This window comes from Trachemys scripta, chromosome 7 (genome assembly GCF_013100865.1).
Source record: "Trachemys scripta elegans isolate TJP31775 chromosome 7, CAS_Tse_1.0, whole genome shotgun sequence".
NCBI lineage: Eukaryota > Metazoa > Chordata > Testudines > Emydidae > Trachemys > Trachemys scripta.
The window spans coordinates 864,315-882,773 of NC_048304.1; the positions used below are offsets into that span (position 1 = coordinate 864,315).

Below are 18,459 nucleotides of genomic sequence, written 5' to 3' on the forward strand. Positions count from 1 at the left end.
CAGAGAGGGGCTTTAACTTTAATCCATTGGGGTGCCTCCTCTACTCCTTTACTCTTTTCAAACATTATCTCAATAACCCCACGCAGTATCTCCCCGCACGCACTCACTTATACTTAATATAGCACATTCCCAAAACTCCACGCAGTATCTCCCCACGCGTACTTTTCATCTCACAAATCCCACAAAGAAGGAGTCACCCTTTAGACTCCCCCAACACCGTGAGACCCTGTCTCACAATCCGGCACTCCTTATATCTCTCCCCCCCCTCGCAATTCTCCACCAAATGCGAGAGATAGCTGGATTGATGCTCGCATTCTCCACCAAATGTTAGGCTCTGATAGAGGCCTCCCTGCAGGAAGGGGGAGCAGGCAGATACTGGACACAGTGTTGGTATATTTTTAAAATATACCATATTTAAAATATTTTAAAAAATATATTTGTATTGATTACAATATAAACCCCACTCACTCCACATTCACACTCCTTTCATACTACCCCAGAGTCTGAAGATCCAGAGGAAATCCCCATGGCCAGTCAAAATTCAGTCTGATCACAAAGCGTGGGGAGCCGCATAGGACATGCCTCTTTTTCAGGGCTCTGGGTCGGTGTCTGACTCCAACTTCAGCTCTAGCAAGCAACCTTTTTAAGAGACCAGCTCATCACGTCACTAGCTGTCTGTCTGTTTTCTAAGCCTTTCATCCATAACTCCAGAGAGCAGTTCTGGGCAGGCCGCCTTCATCCAAAACATTCCATTTCCTCTTACGGACATGATGAAGTTTGTTTTGCACAGACAATTCTTGACTGCTCATAACCTTAAATCCTTGCTTCAGTTGCCAACTTGCAACTCACATACTCATGTCAAGCATACAGCATTTATACTTGGGGTGACCAGATGTCCCGTTTTTAAAGGGACAGACCCGTTTTTGGGTCTTTTTCTTATATAGGCGCCTATTACCCCCCACCCCCTGCCCCATTTTTTCACAGTTGCTATCTGGTCACCCTATTTATACTAGGCCCATATGGCCTATAGCATATTACAACAGATACATCACAAAACATGCTCCTCCTCCTCTTCCTTGTCCACCTCCTCCTCCTTGCTGTTCATGGCAGGGCTCTGGGACTCGGGCTCCCAGCGGTCTCTGGGGTGGTGGAGGGGGCTCTGCTGAGGATGGCATGCTAAGAGCAACAGGTCTGTGGCTTGGCACTCGATCACTTGTTGGCCTCCCTGGCCTTTTGCTCTGCTTGCCACAGCTCCTTGGCTGTCACGTGGCACTGCTGGTGGCCCTGGCGTGCCCCTTCTCCTGCACCCCCCATGCAACCTGCTCACAGATGTCAACGCTTCTATGGCTGGGTGGGAGCAATGCCTGCACTGCCACCTCTCCCCGGGGTCAGGAGAGCGTGGCTGGAGCGTGGAGGGTCTTCTGGGAAGTTGTGCACATCACTGGAGAGCAGATAGAGGTGCTCACCAAACGGGGCAACCGAGAAAAGGGGCTTCAAGGGCCAGGGGGGCTCCATGGGCAGTGGCAATCACAGTTGTGACCAGAACGGTCAACGTGGGGCATTGTGGGACAGCTGCTGGAGGCCTGTCAGGGTTGACATAGGTAACGCAGTGTCTGCACTTGTGCTACGTCAGCCTCGGTACATCGAGTGCGGCTCAGCGCCACTCGGGAGCTGGTGTTACCCTGGTGGCGTAATGCGGCCCGTCCATTGGGGGCGGGGGGACAACTAGTTCCAGTGTAGACACTTGCACGTCTAGGGCGATGCACGGCGGCGCACGTTGCTCTGTGTCGCCCAGAGCAGGCCTCTGCTACCCACAGATAGGAGGGAGCTAAAGAGCTTCCTCAGCCGCACGGATACGGCTGCTGTAGCGAAGCATTGCGGTTCTACAGGCTCCAGCAGCCTCGGGAACCTCTGACGTGGGACCTCAGCGAGCACCACTTTCTCCTACACCAGATTCAGAGGTGGAGGGAGACCGGTCACAAGTTCAGCAGCCTGAGTGTGAGATGACTTGACCCAATGCTGTTGTTCTGGGGGGTCTGTGGCTGCATGCAGGGTTGGGCCTCTGTGCTCGAAGCATTCGCACGGCACTGCTGTGCAGGGAGACAGGCGCACGGGGGAGCCATTGGAAGCACAGACAGTGGGACTCAGGTACTGGCCTCTCCCTGCCCCCTCCCTAACACAGCTTTGGTAGCAATGCAGGGCTTTGGGGTACCTCTGAAAATGGCTAGGGGTTGCTAGGACATCAAAATACCACAGGGGAGCATCCACTTGGGACTCTTATTTAGTGTCCGGGTCTGAAACTTCTGATCATTCAAAAGCACTAAGGCCTTGCCCCCTCCAGTAACCCTCCCCCCTCGCAGGGCTGCAGGAAGTGAGAGCTCAGAAGGACAGGAGGTTGCAATTATCCCAAAACCAAGGGTTACAAATGACTCTGCTTATTACGACAGTCTGTAACCCACTAACAACCGCCCCCAGCTGCTTTCCCGCTTCCTCCCCCTGTGACTGGGGGGCGGGAGGGCTGAAGTTAACCCGCTACTTCCCTGGAATGGGCCCTGGAAATCCGTGTGAACTGCTTAAGACAAACAATCCCTTTCCCCTTGTGTAGCTAGGACCCCCCAGCCCCTCTCCCAGCCCTGAGGAAGAGCTCTGTGCAGCTCCGAAGCTTCTCTCCCTCACCACAGAGGCAGAGCAGATAAGAGATATTGTTCCTCCCCCCCGCCACCCCTAAACCCAGGCCAGGTTACCCATGAACCCAATCCGGCCTGTGTGAACCTGGCTGGCCCCGCCCTACGCCTGGTACCTGCACTAGGACCCAGGTGTGTGGGAGCAGCAGCAGGGAGCTGGGCTTGAACCCACCTGCCCTTTGCCTGGCAGCCTGAGGCTCTGGGAGGGGAGGGGAGGCGAGGCAGAGGGTAGGGCTGGGACTGGGACTGGGGCGGTGCGCAGAGCAGCACAGCACAGACCAGACCAGAGCACTGAGCTGAGTTCAGCCAGCTGGGACCCCAGGGCTGTGCTGGCTATGCCAACCCCCTCTGCACCGTGCCTGGTTGGGGCTGGGGGCTGAGTGGGAAGCCCTGAGTCAGGCGCCCTTGTTTTGGGGGCTGGCTACTATCTGGAGGACTCAGGACCTAGGCGCTGTCGCTGCAGCTTGGCCCGAAGGGAGGCCTGAGCTGGGTGCTGGCTTCTGCAAGGGGAAGAGGCTCCCCGCTGGGGCCACTCATGGCTGGCAGGAACAGCCCCTGGCGCTGGCTCTGACCCTGCAGGCCCAGGAGATGCTGGCTGCGGGGTTAGGGCTCTTTCTCCTGCTCCTGCCCAGAGCAGGGCTCCCTGCCCACCCGGACTCTGTCAACTGCTCCCAGGTGTGTATGAGCTGGGATTGGGGCTCCCCACTGCTGCTCAGGAGGGGCTCTGCTGTGGGGGGCCATTGATGGGGTGCAGGCGGGTTGGGGGCTGTTGAGTAAAGATAGTGGTGCTCCCCCCTGACAACACCCCAGCCTCAAGCCCTGGCCTGCAGGGGTCTCTGTTTATGCTAGTAACCGGCCCACCTGCCTGGCATGGCCTTGGCCTCCCCTGCTCCGCCCATGCCCCAATCCAGCCCCTGGCTAGGAGGCTGCCGCAGAGGGTCCCCCTCCTGGCAGGAGGGGGGCAGGGAAGGGCAATTCCCAGGGGGGTGCCCTGCCTGGGGACAGATACCTTAGTAGCAAATGGGTTGAGTGGGTCTGTGTCCCACCAGCTGGTGCCAAGGGTTTGGGGCCTGGGGTGGGACAGGCTCTGCCCTGGGGCTGGCCTGTGCTGGGGGTACCCAGAGCCAATTCACCCCCAAACCACCTGCCAAGAGAAACGCCCTGTGAACGCCTCCCCCTTGCCCTCCCGCTGTGGTGAGTGGCAGGATCGCTCAGCCCTGGGCTGGGGCATGAGATGGGGGGCCCGGGGCAATGGGAGAGCGCGGGGGGGAAGGAGGCAGGGAGGTGTAGGGGCCTGGCGTGGGCGGAACCGGAGGGGGTGGGCTCTGCAGGTCTCGGCCCTGGGGGAGCCCCTTCAGCCTCTCTGAGCACGTGATGAGTGTGATGGGGGCCCAGTCCCCCCATCGTCGCTGGAGGGGGGCAACTTCCCGCGGTACTGGGGACTGGCAGGGAGGGTGGGCCGCTGACGCAGGGCTGTGGAGTAGGCCCTGCGCCAGACAGGGAGAGATGGGTGTGGGCCTTGGCGCTGCTGTTTGCTCAGCTAACAAACCAGTCAGGCCTGGCAGCTCTGTGTACTGAGGCCATAAACCCCGGCCTGGTGCTTGTGGCCATGGAGACGGGGCCAGCAGGCGCAGGGCTGGCCGGGCGCCCGGCCCCATGGGGCGAGGAGCCGGGCTCTGGGCTGCAGCACCCTGCTTGCAGCCAGGAGAGAGCCAGCGGGGCTGGGCCAGGGCTGGGCCGTGGGGCTCAGGCTGCCACTAACCCCCCCACTGGACTTGGTGCCCTGCTCTGTTGCATTACACAGCATGGGCGACGCTGACCCCCGGTCTGGCCCCCCACAGAGCCGGGCACAGAGAGCCCAGGAGGGCTGTGTCGCCTAGAGCCACTGCTGGAATGAGGGAGGCCTGGGGGGGCCCTGGCTTATGCAGCCCTGGCCTCTCCCAGGGGGGGCGCTGTAGGGCAGAGCGCTGGCTGTGGGGGGCTCCCAGCAGGGGGCGCTGTGGGGGCGGGGCAGAGCGCTGGCTGTGGGGGGGCTNGGGGGCTCCCAGCAGGGGGCGCTGTGGGGGCGGGGCAGAGCGCTGGCTGTGGGGGGGCTCCCAGCAGGGGGCGCTGTGGGGGCAGGGCGCTGACTGTGGGGGGCTCCATGCAGTGGGGGCAGCATGTGAATGGGGAGGACCTGGCTTCTCCCTGATCTTTCCCTTTTTCTCCTGCAGGGCCTGTCCTGCCGGCTGCTGGGTAAGTGCCATATTGCTTTGTCCGAGAGGCGGCTGCAGCGCCGTTTCTGGGGAAGCGTGGGTGGGTGGGTGGGCAGGTGGAATCCCCCCTCCCCCCACAGCAGGGGTCTGGCCACGCTCTCTCCACAGACGGGGCTTGGGGCACATGACCCTGGTGTCTGGGTCCCCAGCCTCACTAGGCTCCCACAGCCTGTCCAACAAGCACAGTGGAAACCTCCCGCTCAATGGGGCTGAGGGTTCCCGGTGCCCAGCCGTGCCCTGTCACAGAGTTAATAGAAATCAGAGAAAAGTGGGGCTGGAAGGGACCTGGAAAGGGCAACTAGTGAAGTCCAGCCCCTGCGCTGGGGCAGGGCCATGTAACCCTGGACCATCCCTGGCGGGGGTTTGTCCAACCCACCTGTGCTCGAAACCCTCCAGTGACGGGGATCCCACAGCCTCCCCTGGAAGCCTGTTGCACAGCGTAGCTCCCCTGAGAGGGAGAAAGGGTTTCCGAATAGCTACCCGAGATCTCCCTGGCAGCAGTTTGAGCCCATCGCTTCTTGTCCTGCCTTCCGTGGCCCAGGAGAACCATTGATCCCCGTCCTCTTCAGAACAGCCCTGAACAGAGGTGAAGACTGTTCTCAGGTCCCCCTCAGTCCTCGTCTCTCCAGGCTAAACAGGCCCTGGGTTTAACCCTTTCCTCACAGGGCAGGTTTTCTAAACCGTTCATCGTTTGTGTTGCTTTCCCCTGGATTCTCTCTAGTTTGTCCACATCTGCCCTACGGTGCGGCCCCCAGACCTGGACACGACCCCCCGCTGAGGCCTCACCAGTGTCCCGCTCTGCTCGGCAATCACCTCCCGTGTCTGACATATGACACTCCTGTTAATACACCCCAGAATGATACTAACCTTTTCCACAAAGGCATCCCATTGTTGACTCATATTCAATTGGTGATACTCTATAACCCCCAGATCCTTCTCAGCAGTACTACCCCTAGCCAGTTATTCTCCATTTTGTAGTTGTGCATTTGATTTTTCCTTCCTAAGTGAAGTGCTTTGCACTTTATTGAATTTCATCTTTTGAATTCAGACCAATTCTCCATGTTTCCAAGGTCAGTTTGAATTCTAATCCTGCCCTCTAAAGGGCTTGCAACCCCTCCCAGCTTGGTGTCACCTGCAGATTTTATAAGCATACCTTCCACTCCATTATCCAAGTCATTAATGAAAATATTGACTAGTACTGGACCCAGGCCTGACCCTGATGGGCCCCACTAGTTAAAAAAAGAACTAGACAAGTTCAGGGAGGATAGGTCCATCAATGGTTATTAGCCAGGATGGGCAGGGAGGGTGCCCCTAGCCTCTGTTTGCCAGAAGCTGTGAATGAGCGACAGGGGATGGATCACTTGACCATTGCCTGTTATATTCATTCCCTCTGGGGCACCTGGCATTGGCCACTGTCAGCAGACAGGATACTGGGCTAGATGGACCTTTGGTCTGACCAAGTGTGGCTGTTCTTATGTTCTTACTAGATACAGCCTTCCAGTTTGACAGCAAACCATTGATAACTACTCTTTGAGTACAGGCTTTCAACCAGTTGTGCACCTTATATTTTCATCTAGTCCAGTGGTTTTCAACCTGTGGTCTGCGGACCCCTGGGGGTCTGCAGACTGTCTAACATTTCCAAAGGGGTCTGCACTTCCATTTGACATTTTTTAGAGGTCTACAAATGAAAAAAGTTTGAAAACCCCTGCTCTAGCCCACATTCCCTTAGTTTGCTCAGGAAGCTGCCATGTGGGACTGTGTCAAAAGCTTGACTAAAATCAAGATACACCATATCTACACCTTCCCCCCATTCGCTAAGCCAGTAACCCTGTCCGAGAAGGAAATTAGGTTGGTTTGGCATGAGTTGTCCTTGATAGATCCATGCCGGCTATTCCTTATAACCCTATTCTCCTCTAGGTGCTTACAAATTGATCATTTAATCACTTGTTCCAGTATCTTTCCAGGTATCGAATTCCTTTTTGATTGTCAGGTCATTAAAGACTCCTGATGGAGTCATACTGGCCTCTGAATACTCTTCCTATCCTTTCCTTCACATCGGGATAGCTTGTAATTGTGTGTTTGTGCCTCTCGTGAACTCCTTTATTCCTTTGATTTCCCTATGGGCCCTGACCTACAGATTCGCTACCAATTCCTTCCTGTTAGTCAGAATCCCGTCTAAAGTGGCTGCCCCCTGGTTACTTTCTCCACTTTCCAGAACAAAAGGTTGTCCTCAATGCATTCCAAGAACTTACTGGAAAGTTTGACTTTTCCAGCAGCTGTCTGGGGACCTGAAGTCCCCCATTACTACCAGGAATGGTGTTTCTGTTGTTAGTTCTAGAAATGTGCTTTGGTGGGCTAGAGGAGACCCCTATTATGAGGTCCACCCTCTTTTTTACCCCTTTTGTCTTTACTTGGAGACTTTCAACCAGCCTGCCTGTCACCTCCGTCTGGACCCCAGAACAAGTGTAGACCCCTCCTCCCTCTCTATCCTGCCTGTCCTTCCTGAGCGAGCTGTGCCCCTCTGTTCCAGTGTCCTGTCCAGAGATTTATCCCCCCACGGCCCCCTCTGTGGGGCCAGTTAAGGCACAATGTCGCTGATGTGCTGCTACGTCCAGTTCTTCCCCGTGCCCCTTGCCTTAGCGTGCAGACGCTGAGATGTTGAGCCCCCCCAGTGCTGCTCTGACCCTACTGGACTTTCCACGTCCCTCCCCCCCTCAGCATCCAGCTCTCTGCTCAGGCCTTTCTATACTGCCTGTGGGCGTTTGTCACTGCACCTTCGAACCTACTTTAAAGCCCCACTCGCTAGGTTGGGGAGTCGGTGCATGAAGATGCTCTTCCCCATCTTGGTCAGGTGGATCCTGTCTCTTCCCAGCAGCCTTTGTGCCCAAGCCAGCACCCCATGCTTAGGGAAAGCTCTCCACAGCTGTGCACTCCCCGCCAGCGCCCTGCCTGGGTCCTGGCCCTCAGCCGGAGCTTGCCGCGAGCGCTGCCTCTGCCCTTGGCCCTCGCTCCCAGAGCTCTGCAGGGGCTGCTGCTCTGCCGAGGGGCAGGCCGGGGAGCGGCGGTGCTCACAGGGGTGAGCAGCACGGGCTGGTGGCCAGAGGGACGGATGAGCCTTGGTGACTTTCCGTGACAGGCAGGGAGTGCAGCTTCTGGGGCAGACGGACGCCTCTGTTCCCTGACCTCCAACACCCTGCGCATCCTCCTCTTTGGGGCACTGGAGCCTCCCGCTCCTCGGCCACTGGGGCCTGCCCCTCCCCTCCTCTTGCTGGGATGGGGGGCACCTGCGTGGGGGGGAGGAGCACTGGGTACTGCCCGAGGGGGCCAGCGGCCAGGTCTCCTTCCTCCTTTGGTGCTGCTGTAGCGGTCTGGGGTTAGCCAGCATCTCCGTCCAGATGGCTCCAGGTGCGTCTTGCCCATGAAGTCTGCGTGCTCCTGGAGGCCACGCAATGAGCCACTTCCTCCAGCAGTGCTTCCCTGCTTCCCGAGGGACTCCACACCTGACGCCTCTCGGGCTGGCAAGTCCCCCTGCCAACCCCCGGCGTGAGGATGCCTGTCTGGCGGGGGACCCCAGGGACAGGGCAGAGGAAGAGCTAGCAGTGGTGTTAGCCACAGGCCATTCCTCCCATTGCTCTTCCTTGTTGGATGCCAGCTGGCTAGTTCCCGTGGTCTCGCCAGCCATATGGGTGACGGGCTGGGTCATGTCCCGGCCTGGGCACCAGGGTTACTCCTTCAGTGTGCCAGACCCCCAAGGGGTCACACTCTTCAACAAGGGCAACAATGGCTCTGAGCCCAAGCCTCCAGGCTGCAGCCCTTGCCACCCCCTGGGAGCTCTACCCAGCCAGGCCACTGAGCGAGCCCCTGCTCGGAGCGTCCCCCTGTGCCACGCAGACGGTGCCGGGTTCCAGTCCTGGCTCAGCAGAGAGCAGCAAAGGGGCAGCCAGAGCCCAGGGCACCCAGGTGCCAGGCTGCTGCGGGAAAACGCTTGGTTTCCTTTCTGTGTCTGTCCCTGTGTCTCAGACAGAGTCCCTGGGGCCGGATGCGCTGCATCCGAGGGGGCTAAAGGAGTTGGCGGATGTGATTGCAGAGCCATTGGCCATTATCTTTGAAAACTCATGGCGATCGGGGGAGGTCCCGGATGACTGGAAAAAGGCTAATGTAGTGCCCATCTTTAAAAAAGGGAAGGAGGAGGATCCAGGGAACTACAGGCCAGTCAGCCTCACCTCAGTCCCTGGAAAAATCATGGAGCAGGTCCTCAAGGAATCAATTCTGAAGCACTTAGAGGAGAGGAAAGTGATCAGGAACAGTCAGCATGGATTCACCAAGGGGAAGTCATGCCTGACTAACCTAATTGCCTTCTATGACAAGATAACTGTCTCTGTGGATGAGGGGAGAGCAGTGGATGTGTTATTTCTTGGCTTTAGCAAAGCTTTTGATACGGTCTCCCACAGTATTCTTGCCGGCAAGTTAAAGAAGTATGGGCTGGATGAATGGACTGTAAGGTGGCTAGAAAGCTGGCTAGATTGTCGGGCTCAACGGGTAGTGATCAATGGCTCCATGTCTAGTTGGCAGCGGGTTTCAAGCGGAGTGCCCCAAGGGTCGGTCCTGGGGCCGGTTTTGTTCAATATCTTCATCAATGATCTGGAGGATGGCGTGGACTGCACCCTCAGCAAGTTTGCAGATGACACTAAACTGGGAGGAGTGGTAGATATGCTGGAAGGTAGGGATTGGATACAGAGGGACCTAGACAAATTAGAGGATTGGGCCAAAAGAAACCTAATGAGGTTCAACAAGGACAAGTGCAGAGTCCTGCACTTAGGACGGAAGAATCCCATGCACTGTTACAGACTAGGGACCGAATGGCTAGATAGCAGTTCTGCAGAAAAGGACCTAGGGGTTAGAGTGGATGAGAAGCTGGATATGAGTTGACAGTGTGCTCTTGTTGCCAAGAAGGCTAATGGCATTTTGGGCTGTATAAGTAGGGGCATTGCCAGCAGATCGAGGGACGTGATCATTCCCCTCTATTCGACATTGGTGAGGCCTCATCTGGAGTACTGTGTCCAGTTTTGGGCCCCGCACTACAAGAAGGATGTGGAAAAATTGGAAAGAGTCCAGCGGAGGGCAACAAAAATGATTAGGGGGCTGGAGCACATGACTTATGAGGAGAGGCTGAGGGGACTGGGATTGTTTAGTCTGCAGAAGAGAAGAATGAGGGGGGATTTGATAGCTGCTTTCAGCTACCTGAAAGGTGGGTTCCAAAGAGGATGGACCTGGACTGTTCTCAGTGGTACCAGATGACAGAGCAAGGAGTAATGGTCTCAAGTTGCAGTGGGGGAAGTCTAGGTTGGATATTAGGAAACACTATTTCACTAGGAGGGTAGTGAAGCACTGGAATGGGTTACCTAGGGAGGTGGTGGAATCTCCTTCCTTAGAGGTTTTTAAGGTCAGGCTTGATAAAGCCCTGGCTGGGATGATTTAGTTGGGAATTGGTCCTGCTTTGAGCAAGGGGGTTGGACTAGATACCTCCTGAGGTCCCTTCCAACTCTGATATTCTATGATTCTATGACTGGTCCCAAGTAAAAGACCCATGTCTCTGGGAGCCCAGTTCTTCCCACTGGCCTGCTGCCAACCCCTGAGTTCGTGTGTCCAGCCTCCGGAGCGTCCCACTGGCAGCTCTCCCTCATTCAGGCTGTGGAGCTCCCCTGGTCTTTTCCAGTCCTCTGTGGTTATGGGTCGGTGCCAGCTAGTCCGTGACGCCCCGTTCCTATGCCCTAGCCAGCTACCCTCCTATCTCCTGCAGTGCCCGAGGAGCAGCATTTTCATCTTTCTGCACCTGCGGGGCAGTGATGCCAAGGGGCTGGGCACAGTCACACAGTTCATAAAAGTGTTACAGACAATCCCCACGTTGTCACAGCCCCCACGCCCGCTGGGGGGGCAGAGCACCTGGTGCCCAGCCGTCCCCCCCCACGCCCGCTGGGGGCAGAATGCCCGGTGCCAGGTCTGTTCATGTTGTGGGGTGGGATGTGTCAGAATAAATGGTTTTCTGTCTCCTCTGCAGAGGACGATGTGTTGTGCAGCCTTGGGGCCGTGGGGCTGGCCTCTGGTCCAGTTCTGGTGCCAACCCAAATGACGATGGAGTCTGTGCTGCACTGCGCAGCGGCATCTGACTGCTTCCCCTGCGTGCAGATCAACCTGCAGCTGGCTGTGCTGGGTGAGAGCAGGTTGGGGATGTCACGGACCCGCGCGATGCTGGAGCTGCTCTCTACACACCTGGGCAGGGCTCTGGGGGAGCCTCCTCTCTCGGAGCAGACTGTCCCCAGGCAAGAAGCGCACACGGCTTCACCTTCCTGGGTCTGAACTCCGAGCACCCAGCCTCCCCTGCCCCACCGTGCGCTTCCCGCAGCGAGTCCGCTTGGGCGGGGTCCTGGGGCAGCCAGAGGGCCCTGCCCCCCAACTCCGCAGTCAGCCGTGACTCTCAGCCAGTGTAAAACAGAAGGTTTATTAGCCGACAGGATCACAGCGTAGGGCAGAGCTTGTTAGCACAGAAATCAGTGACTTTCAGCCAAGACCATCTTTGGGGAAGGGGAGCCCAGAGCCAGGGCTCTGCCTCCCCCTGCGCCCCAAGCCAGCCGAGACTGACTCGCTTCCAGATGCCTGGCCCTGCCCTGCCCGTTGCTCCTCCTTCGGCCTTTGTCCTGCTTCCCAGGCCAAGAGTCACCTGGTCGCATCCCCCTCCTGGGTCTCAGGTTAGGAAGGGGCGGCCATAGCATCCCTGCAGGGAGCTGGCACAGCCCCCCCAAGTCACACCCCCTTATTCCCACCAACCAGACATTGGTGCGACACACAGGTGAGGCACACACAGCATTCATGCAAAACAGTAAGACTCACATACAACATAACAAGGGAAAATCTCCACTTCGTCACAGGCAGAAAGGCAGCCCCAGAGCCCAGTTCTGCCCAAGTCCTGTGCCGCCCAAGTGTGAGTGTGCCAGCGGCTTGGGGCTGTCCTCCCAGGGGCAGGGTGCTGAGCCAGCCAGGCACGTCTGCTCTTAGTCGGTCGGGGGGTTGGGGCTGGGCACCAGATGTCAGCGGTGTGAGTGTGGTTGGCTGGGGCCCGCTCTGGGCACACGCTGCCCCACTGGCTGTGTGGCACAGCTTGGTGAGTGGCTGTTTCTGTTTCAGGGCCCCAGGAGGAGGTCGCAGGTGAGGGGACTCAAGATGGACCTGGGATGGACGCCCTGCGGCATCAGGACAGTGGTGAGGGCCTGCGGGCAGCACCGACCCTGTGCCCCTCTTCCTGCCCGCCGGGCCCCTGCCTGCCACTCACGGCTCCCTTTGCTCCCTGCTCTCTCAGGGCCCCTGCAGAGCTGGGTGCTGCTCTCGGTGCAGACGTACCCCTTCTCCCGCTGTGTCGCCATCGAGGTCCAGCTGCCCCGCGCCTTGGCACGCCCCAATAGCACTGTGGTATGGAGCCCAGCCCTGCGGGGCTTTGGGGAGAACGGACTGACCCAGACCCTGCGGGACACGCTCGGCTCCCCAGTGGGGACTGAAGGGGCGTTGCATCCAGGCCCCAGGATAGATGATGGGGGGCTGGGCTGGGCCCCCTCGGCTGAGTGACCCCTGGCCCTTGGGGGGGGGTGGAGGGGCTGGGCTGGGCCCCCTCGGCTGAGTGACCCCTGGTCCCCTGGGGGGAGGGGCTGGGCTGGGCCCCCTTGGCTGAGTGACCCCAGCGGGGAGGACGGGCTGGGCTGGGCCCCTCGAGTGAGTGACCCCTGGTCCCCTGGGGTGGAGGGCCTGGGCTGGGCCCCCTCAGCTGAGTGACCCCAGGGGGGAGGAGGGACTGGCCTGGGGTGGGCGGGGGCGGGGCGGGGCCCCCCCGGCTGAATGACCCTGGGGGGGAGGAGGGGCTGGGCTGGGCCCCTCGGCTGAGTGACCCGTGGTCCCCTGGGGTGGAGGGGCTGGGCTGGGCTGGACCCCCTTGGCTGAGTGACCCGTGGTCCCCTGGGGTGGAGGGGCTGGGCTGGGCTGGACCCCCTTGGCTGAGTGACCCCGTGGGGGGAGGAGGGGCTGGGCTGGACCCCCTCGGCTGAGTGACCCCGGGGGGGAGGAGGGGCTGGGCTGGGCCCCTCGCCTGAGTGACCCCTGCTCCCCCAGGGCTCCATGTGGTTTCACTGCTTCAAGGCGGCCCTGCAAGGGGAACTGCACGTCACGTCCTACACGAGTCCCTGGTACCAGGAGGTGCTGAGCCAGACACACCGTGTGCCCGGTGAGTGCCTGCCCACAATGCCAGCGTGAAACAGCCCCAGGCCTGGAGCGGGGGGATTCCAGGTCTGGTAACCTGCTGCTGGCCCCTCTCCCTGCCCTCCCTCCCCAACATGGCTGCCGGCTCCTCCCCCCATGACTGCCGGGGCCCCTTTCCCTGCCCTTCCCCCTCCTCCCCTTGTCCCCAGAGCGGTCTGTGGCCCCTGCTGACCCCCTGCACTGTCTTCTCCCCAGACTGTTCCTGGCCTGCAGCACAGGCTGCCATCCGGGTGTGCCAAGGTAGGAGCTTGTGACGCTCGATTCATGCAGGTGTCACCAACTCCCTAATGGGCTCCCCTTGCTGAGCATCTGTGGGAGCCAGACACCCCCCTGCAGCCCATTGCCATGGGGCCATCTCACGTGGCCCCCTCGGCCTGGCAGCTGGGTCAGTTCCAGCCCTTCCGCCCAGGGGAAGCTGGGCACAGAGAGCTCGGGGGTCACCCACTGAGGCCCTGGCAGGGCTGGGGCAGTGAGTGAGGAGGAGGGTCTCTGGGACAGGGGCTCTCTGGGCTGGGGGTCCCTGGGGCAGTGAGGGTTCCCTGGGGTGGGGCTCTCTGGGCTGGGGGTTCCTGGGGCAGTGAGGGGTCCCTGGGACAGGGGCTCTCTGGGGCTGGGCTCACTGGGTTGGGGTCTCACTCGCTCTCCCATGGCAGTGCCCAGGCTGCAGGTCTTCGTGGGGCCGGAGCACGTGGTGGTACAGTTGCAGGACGTGCCCGCGGGGCAGAACTTCATCGTGTGGTTCTATTGGAACCAGACACGTCGAGAAAAAGGACTCAGGATAGAGGTGAGTGAGGGGCCTGCCCCAGAGCCCCTCTTCCCTATCCACTTCGTACCCTGCCCCCCCTGCCCTTCATCCCCCCACCCCACTCCTCTGGACCTCCCCGTGGCCCAGCCCCACAACCTCCACGCTGGCCCCCAGCGGCACTCTGGGCTTTATTCCCTGTAGCTCTCCATGGGAGGGCAGTGGGGTCGAGAGCTTAGATCCAGGGGCTGGGAGCCAGGACTCCTGGGTTCTGTCCCAGCAGCCTGGGCTGAGCCCTTCCCTCAGTTTCCCGCTCTGTGCCATGGGGGCACTTTGTGGCACTGGCAGTTGCACGGCAGTGAGGGGGTGGCCAGGCTGGGTGGCGGGTGACCAATATCTCCTCTGTTCCTGTCTGCAGAGGGGGCTTCAGAACTACAGCCTGCCCTCCGCCCAGCTGCTGCCCTGCCTCTGTCTGCAGGTAGGGCCTGGGCTGGGAGCTGCTCCCCACGGGGCCTGGCGCTTGGCAGGCACTTATGGGGGCAGCAGGGGGCGATGTCCCCAGGGTGGGGGGCACTGAGACCCCAGGGGTTCCCCAGGGCGGAGTGGGGGGGCCCAGCAGGGGGCACTGAGAGCCCAGGGGTTCCCCAGGGTGGAGTGGGGAGCCCAGCAGGGGGTGCTGTGCCCAGGGTGGGGGGCACTGGGAGGCCAGGGGTTCCCCAGGGCAGAGTGGGGGGCCCAGCNCCCTGGGTGGGGGGCACTGGGAGGCCAGGGGTTCCCCAGGGCAGAGTGGGGGGCCCAGCAGGGGGCACTGGGAGGCCAGGGGTTTCCCAGGGCAGAGTGGGGGGACCAGCAGAGGGCGCTGTCCTCAGGGTGTGGGGTGGGATCACTTTGTGCTGTCACTCACTGTTTCTTGCCCAGGTCTGGCCAGATATCCTGGATCCCCCCAGGACCAGCCTCTGCCCCTTCACTAAGGGTAACTAGGCCACAGTCATCTACACCTGTCTCGGGGAGGGGTGTGCAGGGGGGGCTGGGCTCCTGTCCGTGTGCCGGGAGGGGAGTTGCGGGGGTCTGGGTTGTCTGTGCCCTGTGTGTGTGTGTGTGGGGGGGTCATGTCTGTGAGCTGGGCAGGTGTTGGGGGGCTCTGAGGTGTTGGGGGGGCTCTCAACAGGAGTGTTATATCTGTGAGCTGGGCGGGTGTTGGGGGGCTCCGAGGAGGTGTTGGGGGGCTCTCAGTAGGGGTGTTATATCTGTGAGCTGGGCGGGTGTTGGGGGGCTCTGGGCGGGTGTTGGGGGCCAGGGTCAGGTAGTGGGCAGGGTAGTGAGCTGTGCCAGGCTGTCTCCTGCATAGAGCAGGCTGGCGCTGCTGGCAGCGAGAGGGAGTGGGGAAGTGCAGGTGGGTGGGTGAGGGGTGTGCCCGGGACGGGCTGAGTCCTTTGCCCCATGGCTGTTGCAGAGCCTGCGGCATGGACCCGGCTGTGGGCACAGGCCCAGCTGAAGCTGTATCTCACTGGGGGGAAGCTGAGCTGCTCCGTGTCGGCGCCATGCGTGGTGCCAGCCGACCTTGTGCCCTGCTGGAGGCTGAAGAGCACCGGGCCCTGCCATGAGCTGCCCCACCTGCGCCAGGCCCTCACCGTGCCTGTGAGTGGGTCTGCTGGCCGGGGCGGGTGGAGAAGGGGGCAGTCGTTTGCGGGAGGGAAGGGCGAGGTGGGGGAATGGGTCAGGTAAGGTTGGGGAAGGGGAGGGGTGGGGGATGGGCATCGGGGGCAGGAGCAGAGGCGTGGTGGAGCAGTGCCTGCTCGGGGGCTGGGGTTGGCATGTCATGGCCCCTCCCTCCTCCCTGCAGGGTCTCCACGAGTTTGGCACGTTGCAGCCTCATCCGAACCTGTGTGTCCAGGTAGGAGACCCTGGGCAGGGGGCACCAGCTGGCAGAGCCATAGGGCCGGGGCTCCACATTCCCGCTCCCTCCGGGCTGGGCCAGGACCCCCCAGTCGCCCAGCAGCGCCATAGGGCCGGGGTTCCGCACTCCCACTCCCTCCAGGCTGGGCCAGGACCCCCCAGTCGCCCAGCAGAGCCCTAGGGCCAGGGTTCCGCATTCCTGCTCCCTCCGGGCTGGGCCAGGACCCCCCAGCGGACCCATAGGGCTGGGGTTCCACATTCCCGCTCCCTCCGGGCTGGGCCAAAACCCTGCAGTCCCCCAGCAGCGCTATAGGGCCGGGGCTCCGCATTCCCGCTCCCTCCGGGCTGGGCCAGGACCCCCCAGCGGACCCATAGGGCCGGGGTTCCACATTCCCGCTCTCTCCAGGCTGGGCCAAGACCCCCCAGTCGCCCAGCAGCGCCATAGGGCCGGGGTTCCACATTCCCGCTCCCTCCGGGCTGGGCCAGGACCCCACAGTCCCCCAGCAGCACTATAGGGCCGGGGCTCCGCATTCCCGCTCCTTCCAGGCTGGGCCAAGACCCCCCAGCAGCGCCATAGGGCCGGGGCTCCGCGGCTCCGCATTCACGCTCCCTCCGGGCTGGGCCAGGACTCCCCGGGTGCCCTCGGAGCTGCTTCCCTGTTCCGGGTTTATGCCCCCCCCCCCTTCACCCTTTTCCCTCCCTCAGACTAGTTGCTCTGTTGTCTCTCCAGGTGTGGAGTGGTGGGCAGGTCCAGCTCATGCAGTGCCTGCAGGAAGGTGAGTGCCACGCTGGGACGCTGACGCCATCTCTTCTCTAAGGGGAGCCAGCTGGGCTGGGGTTCCCCTGAGCCTGGTGCCCCCTCAGCCTCTCCTCTGCCCTAGGTGCCCTGCGGGGCCAGCCGGCCGACCTCTTGCTGATGGAGACCAGGGACCCACAGGGGAACATCTTGCTCTGTGCCGTGGAGCGAGGCACCTGCACTCCACTGGCCAACTCCACCTGTATGGTGAGGAGCCCCTTGCCCTCTGCGGCTCCATAGAGGGCAGGAACCCCGGGCAGGGCCCACAGGGACCCCCTCCCCAGGCCCTGCCCGCAGGCTGCGGCCCCAGCAGCTCCTGTACCATTCTCATCCTTTGCCTCCTTTGCAGGGAGTTGGGGTGGGGGCCCTGGAGCAGCAGCTGCGACGGGATGTGCAGTCGAAGCAGTGTGTGCAGGTCAGTGCCATGGGGGAGCGGTATTGTCACACGCAGGGGGGTAGATGGGTCAGTAACCGGCAGCTGTCTCCACAGGTCTGGCGTGCGGAGGGCAGCGTGGTGGGCACCGGCTGGGCCTGCTCGCTGGAGAAGTGTGAGTATGTTAGGACGGGGGGGGCCCCCATTGAGCCAGGGCCTCTGTGCTCTGGAGCTGAACAATGCAGGTCGGCGCTCAGCCACTGGTGCTGGACCCATGGGCGCCAGTGCGGGGGAGGGGGATGCTGGACCCCCAGCCCACAGGGAGAGGGCAGGGACCAGCCTTCCCACCTGCCTCGTGAAGGGGGCTCCATTGGGAGGGAGGGAGGGAGGGATGGGGTGCAGCTCCCTGGAAGGGGCAGGGCTTAGAGGAGGGCCGGAGGCAAGGTGCCAGCCCGTGGCCAGGCGCTCCCTGGGCCGCGGCGATTCTCGAGAGAGCAGGGAAAGGTGTCCTTCGAGCCCGCCTTGGGATAATTTGCTGCCACCAGGGGCCCTAGCCCTGACCCCCATGCCCTGAGCACCACCTGCCCCTTTTAGGGTTGCCAACTTTCTCATCGCACAAAACCAAACACTCTTGCCCGGCCCCTTCTCCGAGGCCCCACCCCTGCTCACTCCACCCCGCCCCCCTGTCTCTTGCTCTCCCCCACCCTCACTCCCTTGCTTATTTTCATCTGGCTGGGGCAGGGGGTTGTGGTGCAGGAGGGGGTGAGGGCTCCGGCTGGGGAGTGTACTCCGGGGTGGGGTCAGAAATGAATGGTTCAGGCTGTGGGAGGGGGCTCTGGGCTGGGGCAGGGGGTTGGGGTGCAGGAGGAGGTAAGGGGTGCGGGCTCTGCGGTGGGGTAGGGGGTTGGGGTGCAGGAGGAGGTAAGAGGTGCGGGCTCTGGGGTGGGGCGGGGGGTTGGAGTGCAGGAGGAGATGAGGGGTGTGGGCTCTGGGGTGGGGCAGGAGGTTGGGGTGCAGGAGGAGGTGAGGGGTGCGGGCTCTGGGGTGGGGCAGGAGGTTGGGGTGCAGGAGGGGTGCGGGCTCTGGGGTGGGGCAGGAGGTTGGGGTGCAGGAGGGGTGCGGGCTCTGGGGTGGGGTGGGGCGGGGAGTTGGGGTGCAGGAGGAGGTAAGGGATGCGGGCTCTGGGGTGGGGCAGGAGGTTGGGGTGCAGGAGGAAGTAAGGGGTGCGGGCTCTGGGTGGGGGGTTGGGGTGCAGGAGGAGTTGAGGGGTGCGGGCTCTGGGCTGGGGCAAGGGGTTGAGGTGCAGGAGGAGGTAAGGGGTGTGGGCTCTGGGGTGGGGCAGGAGGTTGGGGTGCAGGAAGAGGTAAGGGGTGTGGGCTCTGGGGTGGGGCAGGAGGTTGGGGTGCAGGAGG

General features: G+C 61.3%; 1 protein-coding gene across 1 annotated transcript in view; it reads left to right on the forward strand.

Moving 5' to 3' along the window:
• Positions 1 to 2,974: 2,974 nt before the first annotated feature.
• IL17RC (interleukin 17 receptor C) overlaps positions 2,975 to 18,459 on the forward strand; it is an 18,632-nt gene continuing 3,147 nt past the window's right edge. The window contains exons 1-16 of the mRNA XM_034777217.1: positions 2,975 to 3,359; positions 4,898 to 4,919; positions 10,998 to 11,150; positions 12,122 to 12,196; positions 12,294 to 12,403; positions 13,094 to 13,205; positions 13,436 to 13,480; positions 13,894 to 14,024; positions 14,401 to 14,460; positions 14,901 to 14,955; positions 15,436 to 15,620; positions 15,826 to 15,876; positions 16,609 to 16,654; positions 16,760 to 16,881; positions 17,024 to 17,089; positions 17,165 to 17,222. Coding sequence (XP_034633108.1) covers positions 3,273 to 3,359; positions 4,898 to 4,919; positions 10,998 to 11,150; positions 12,122 to 12,196; positions 12,294 to 12,403; positions 13,094 to 13,205; positions 13,436 to 13,480; positions 13,894 to 14,024; positions 14,401 to 14,460; positions 14,901 to 14,955; positions 15,436 to 15,620; positions 15,826 to 15,876; positions 16,609 to 16,654; positions 16,760 to 16,881; positions 17,024 to 17,089; positions 17,165 to 17,222 — 1,378 coding nt within the window. The 5' untranslated portion in view covers positions 2,975 to 3,272. The remainder of the gene's footprint in view (positions 3,360 to 4,897; positions 4,920 to 10,997; positions 11,151 to 12,121; positions 12,197 to 12,293; positions 12,404 to 13,093; positions 13,206 to 13,435; positions 13,481 to 13,893; positions 14,025 to 14,400; positions 14,461 to 14,900; positions 14,956 to 15,435; positions 15,621 to 15,825; positions 15,877 to 16,608; positions 16,655 to 16,759; positions 16,882 to 17,023; positions 17,090 to 17,164; positions 17,223 to 18,459) is intronic.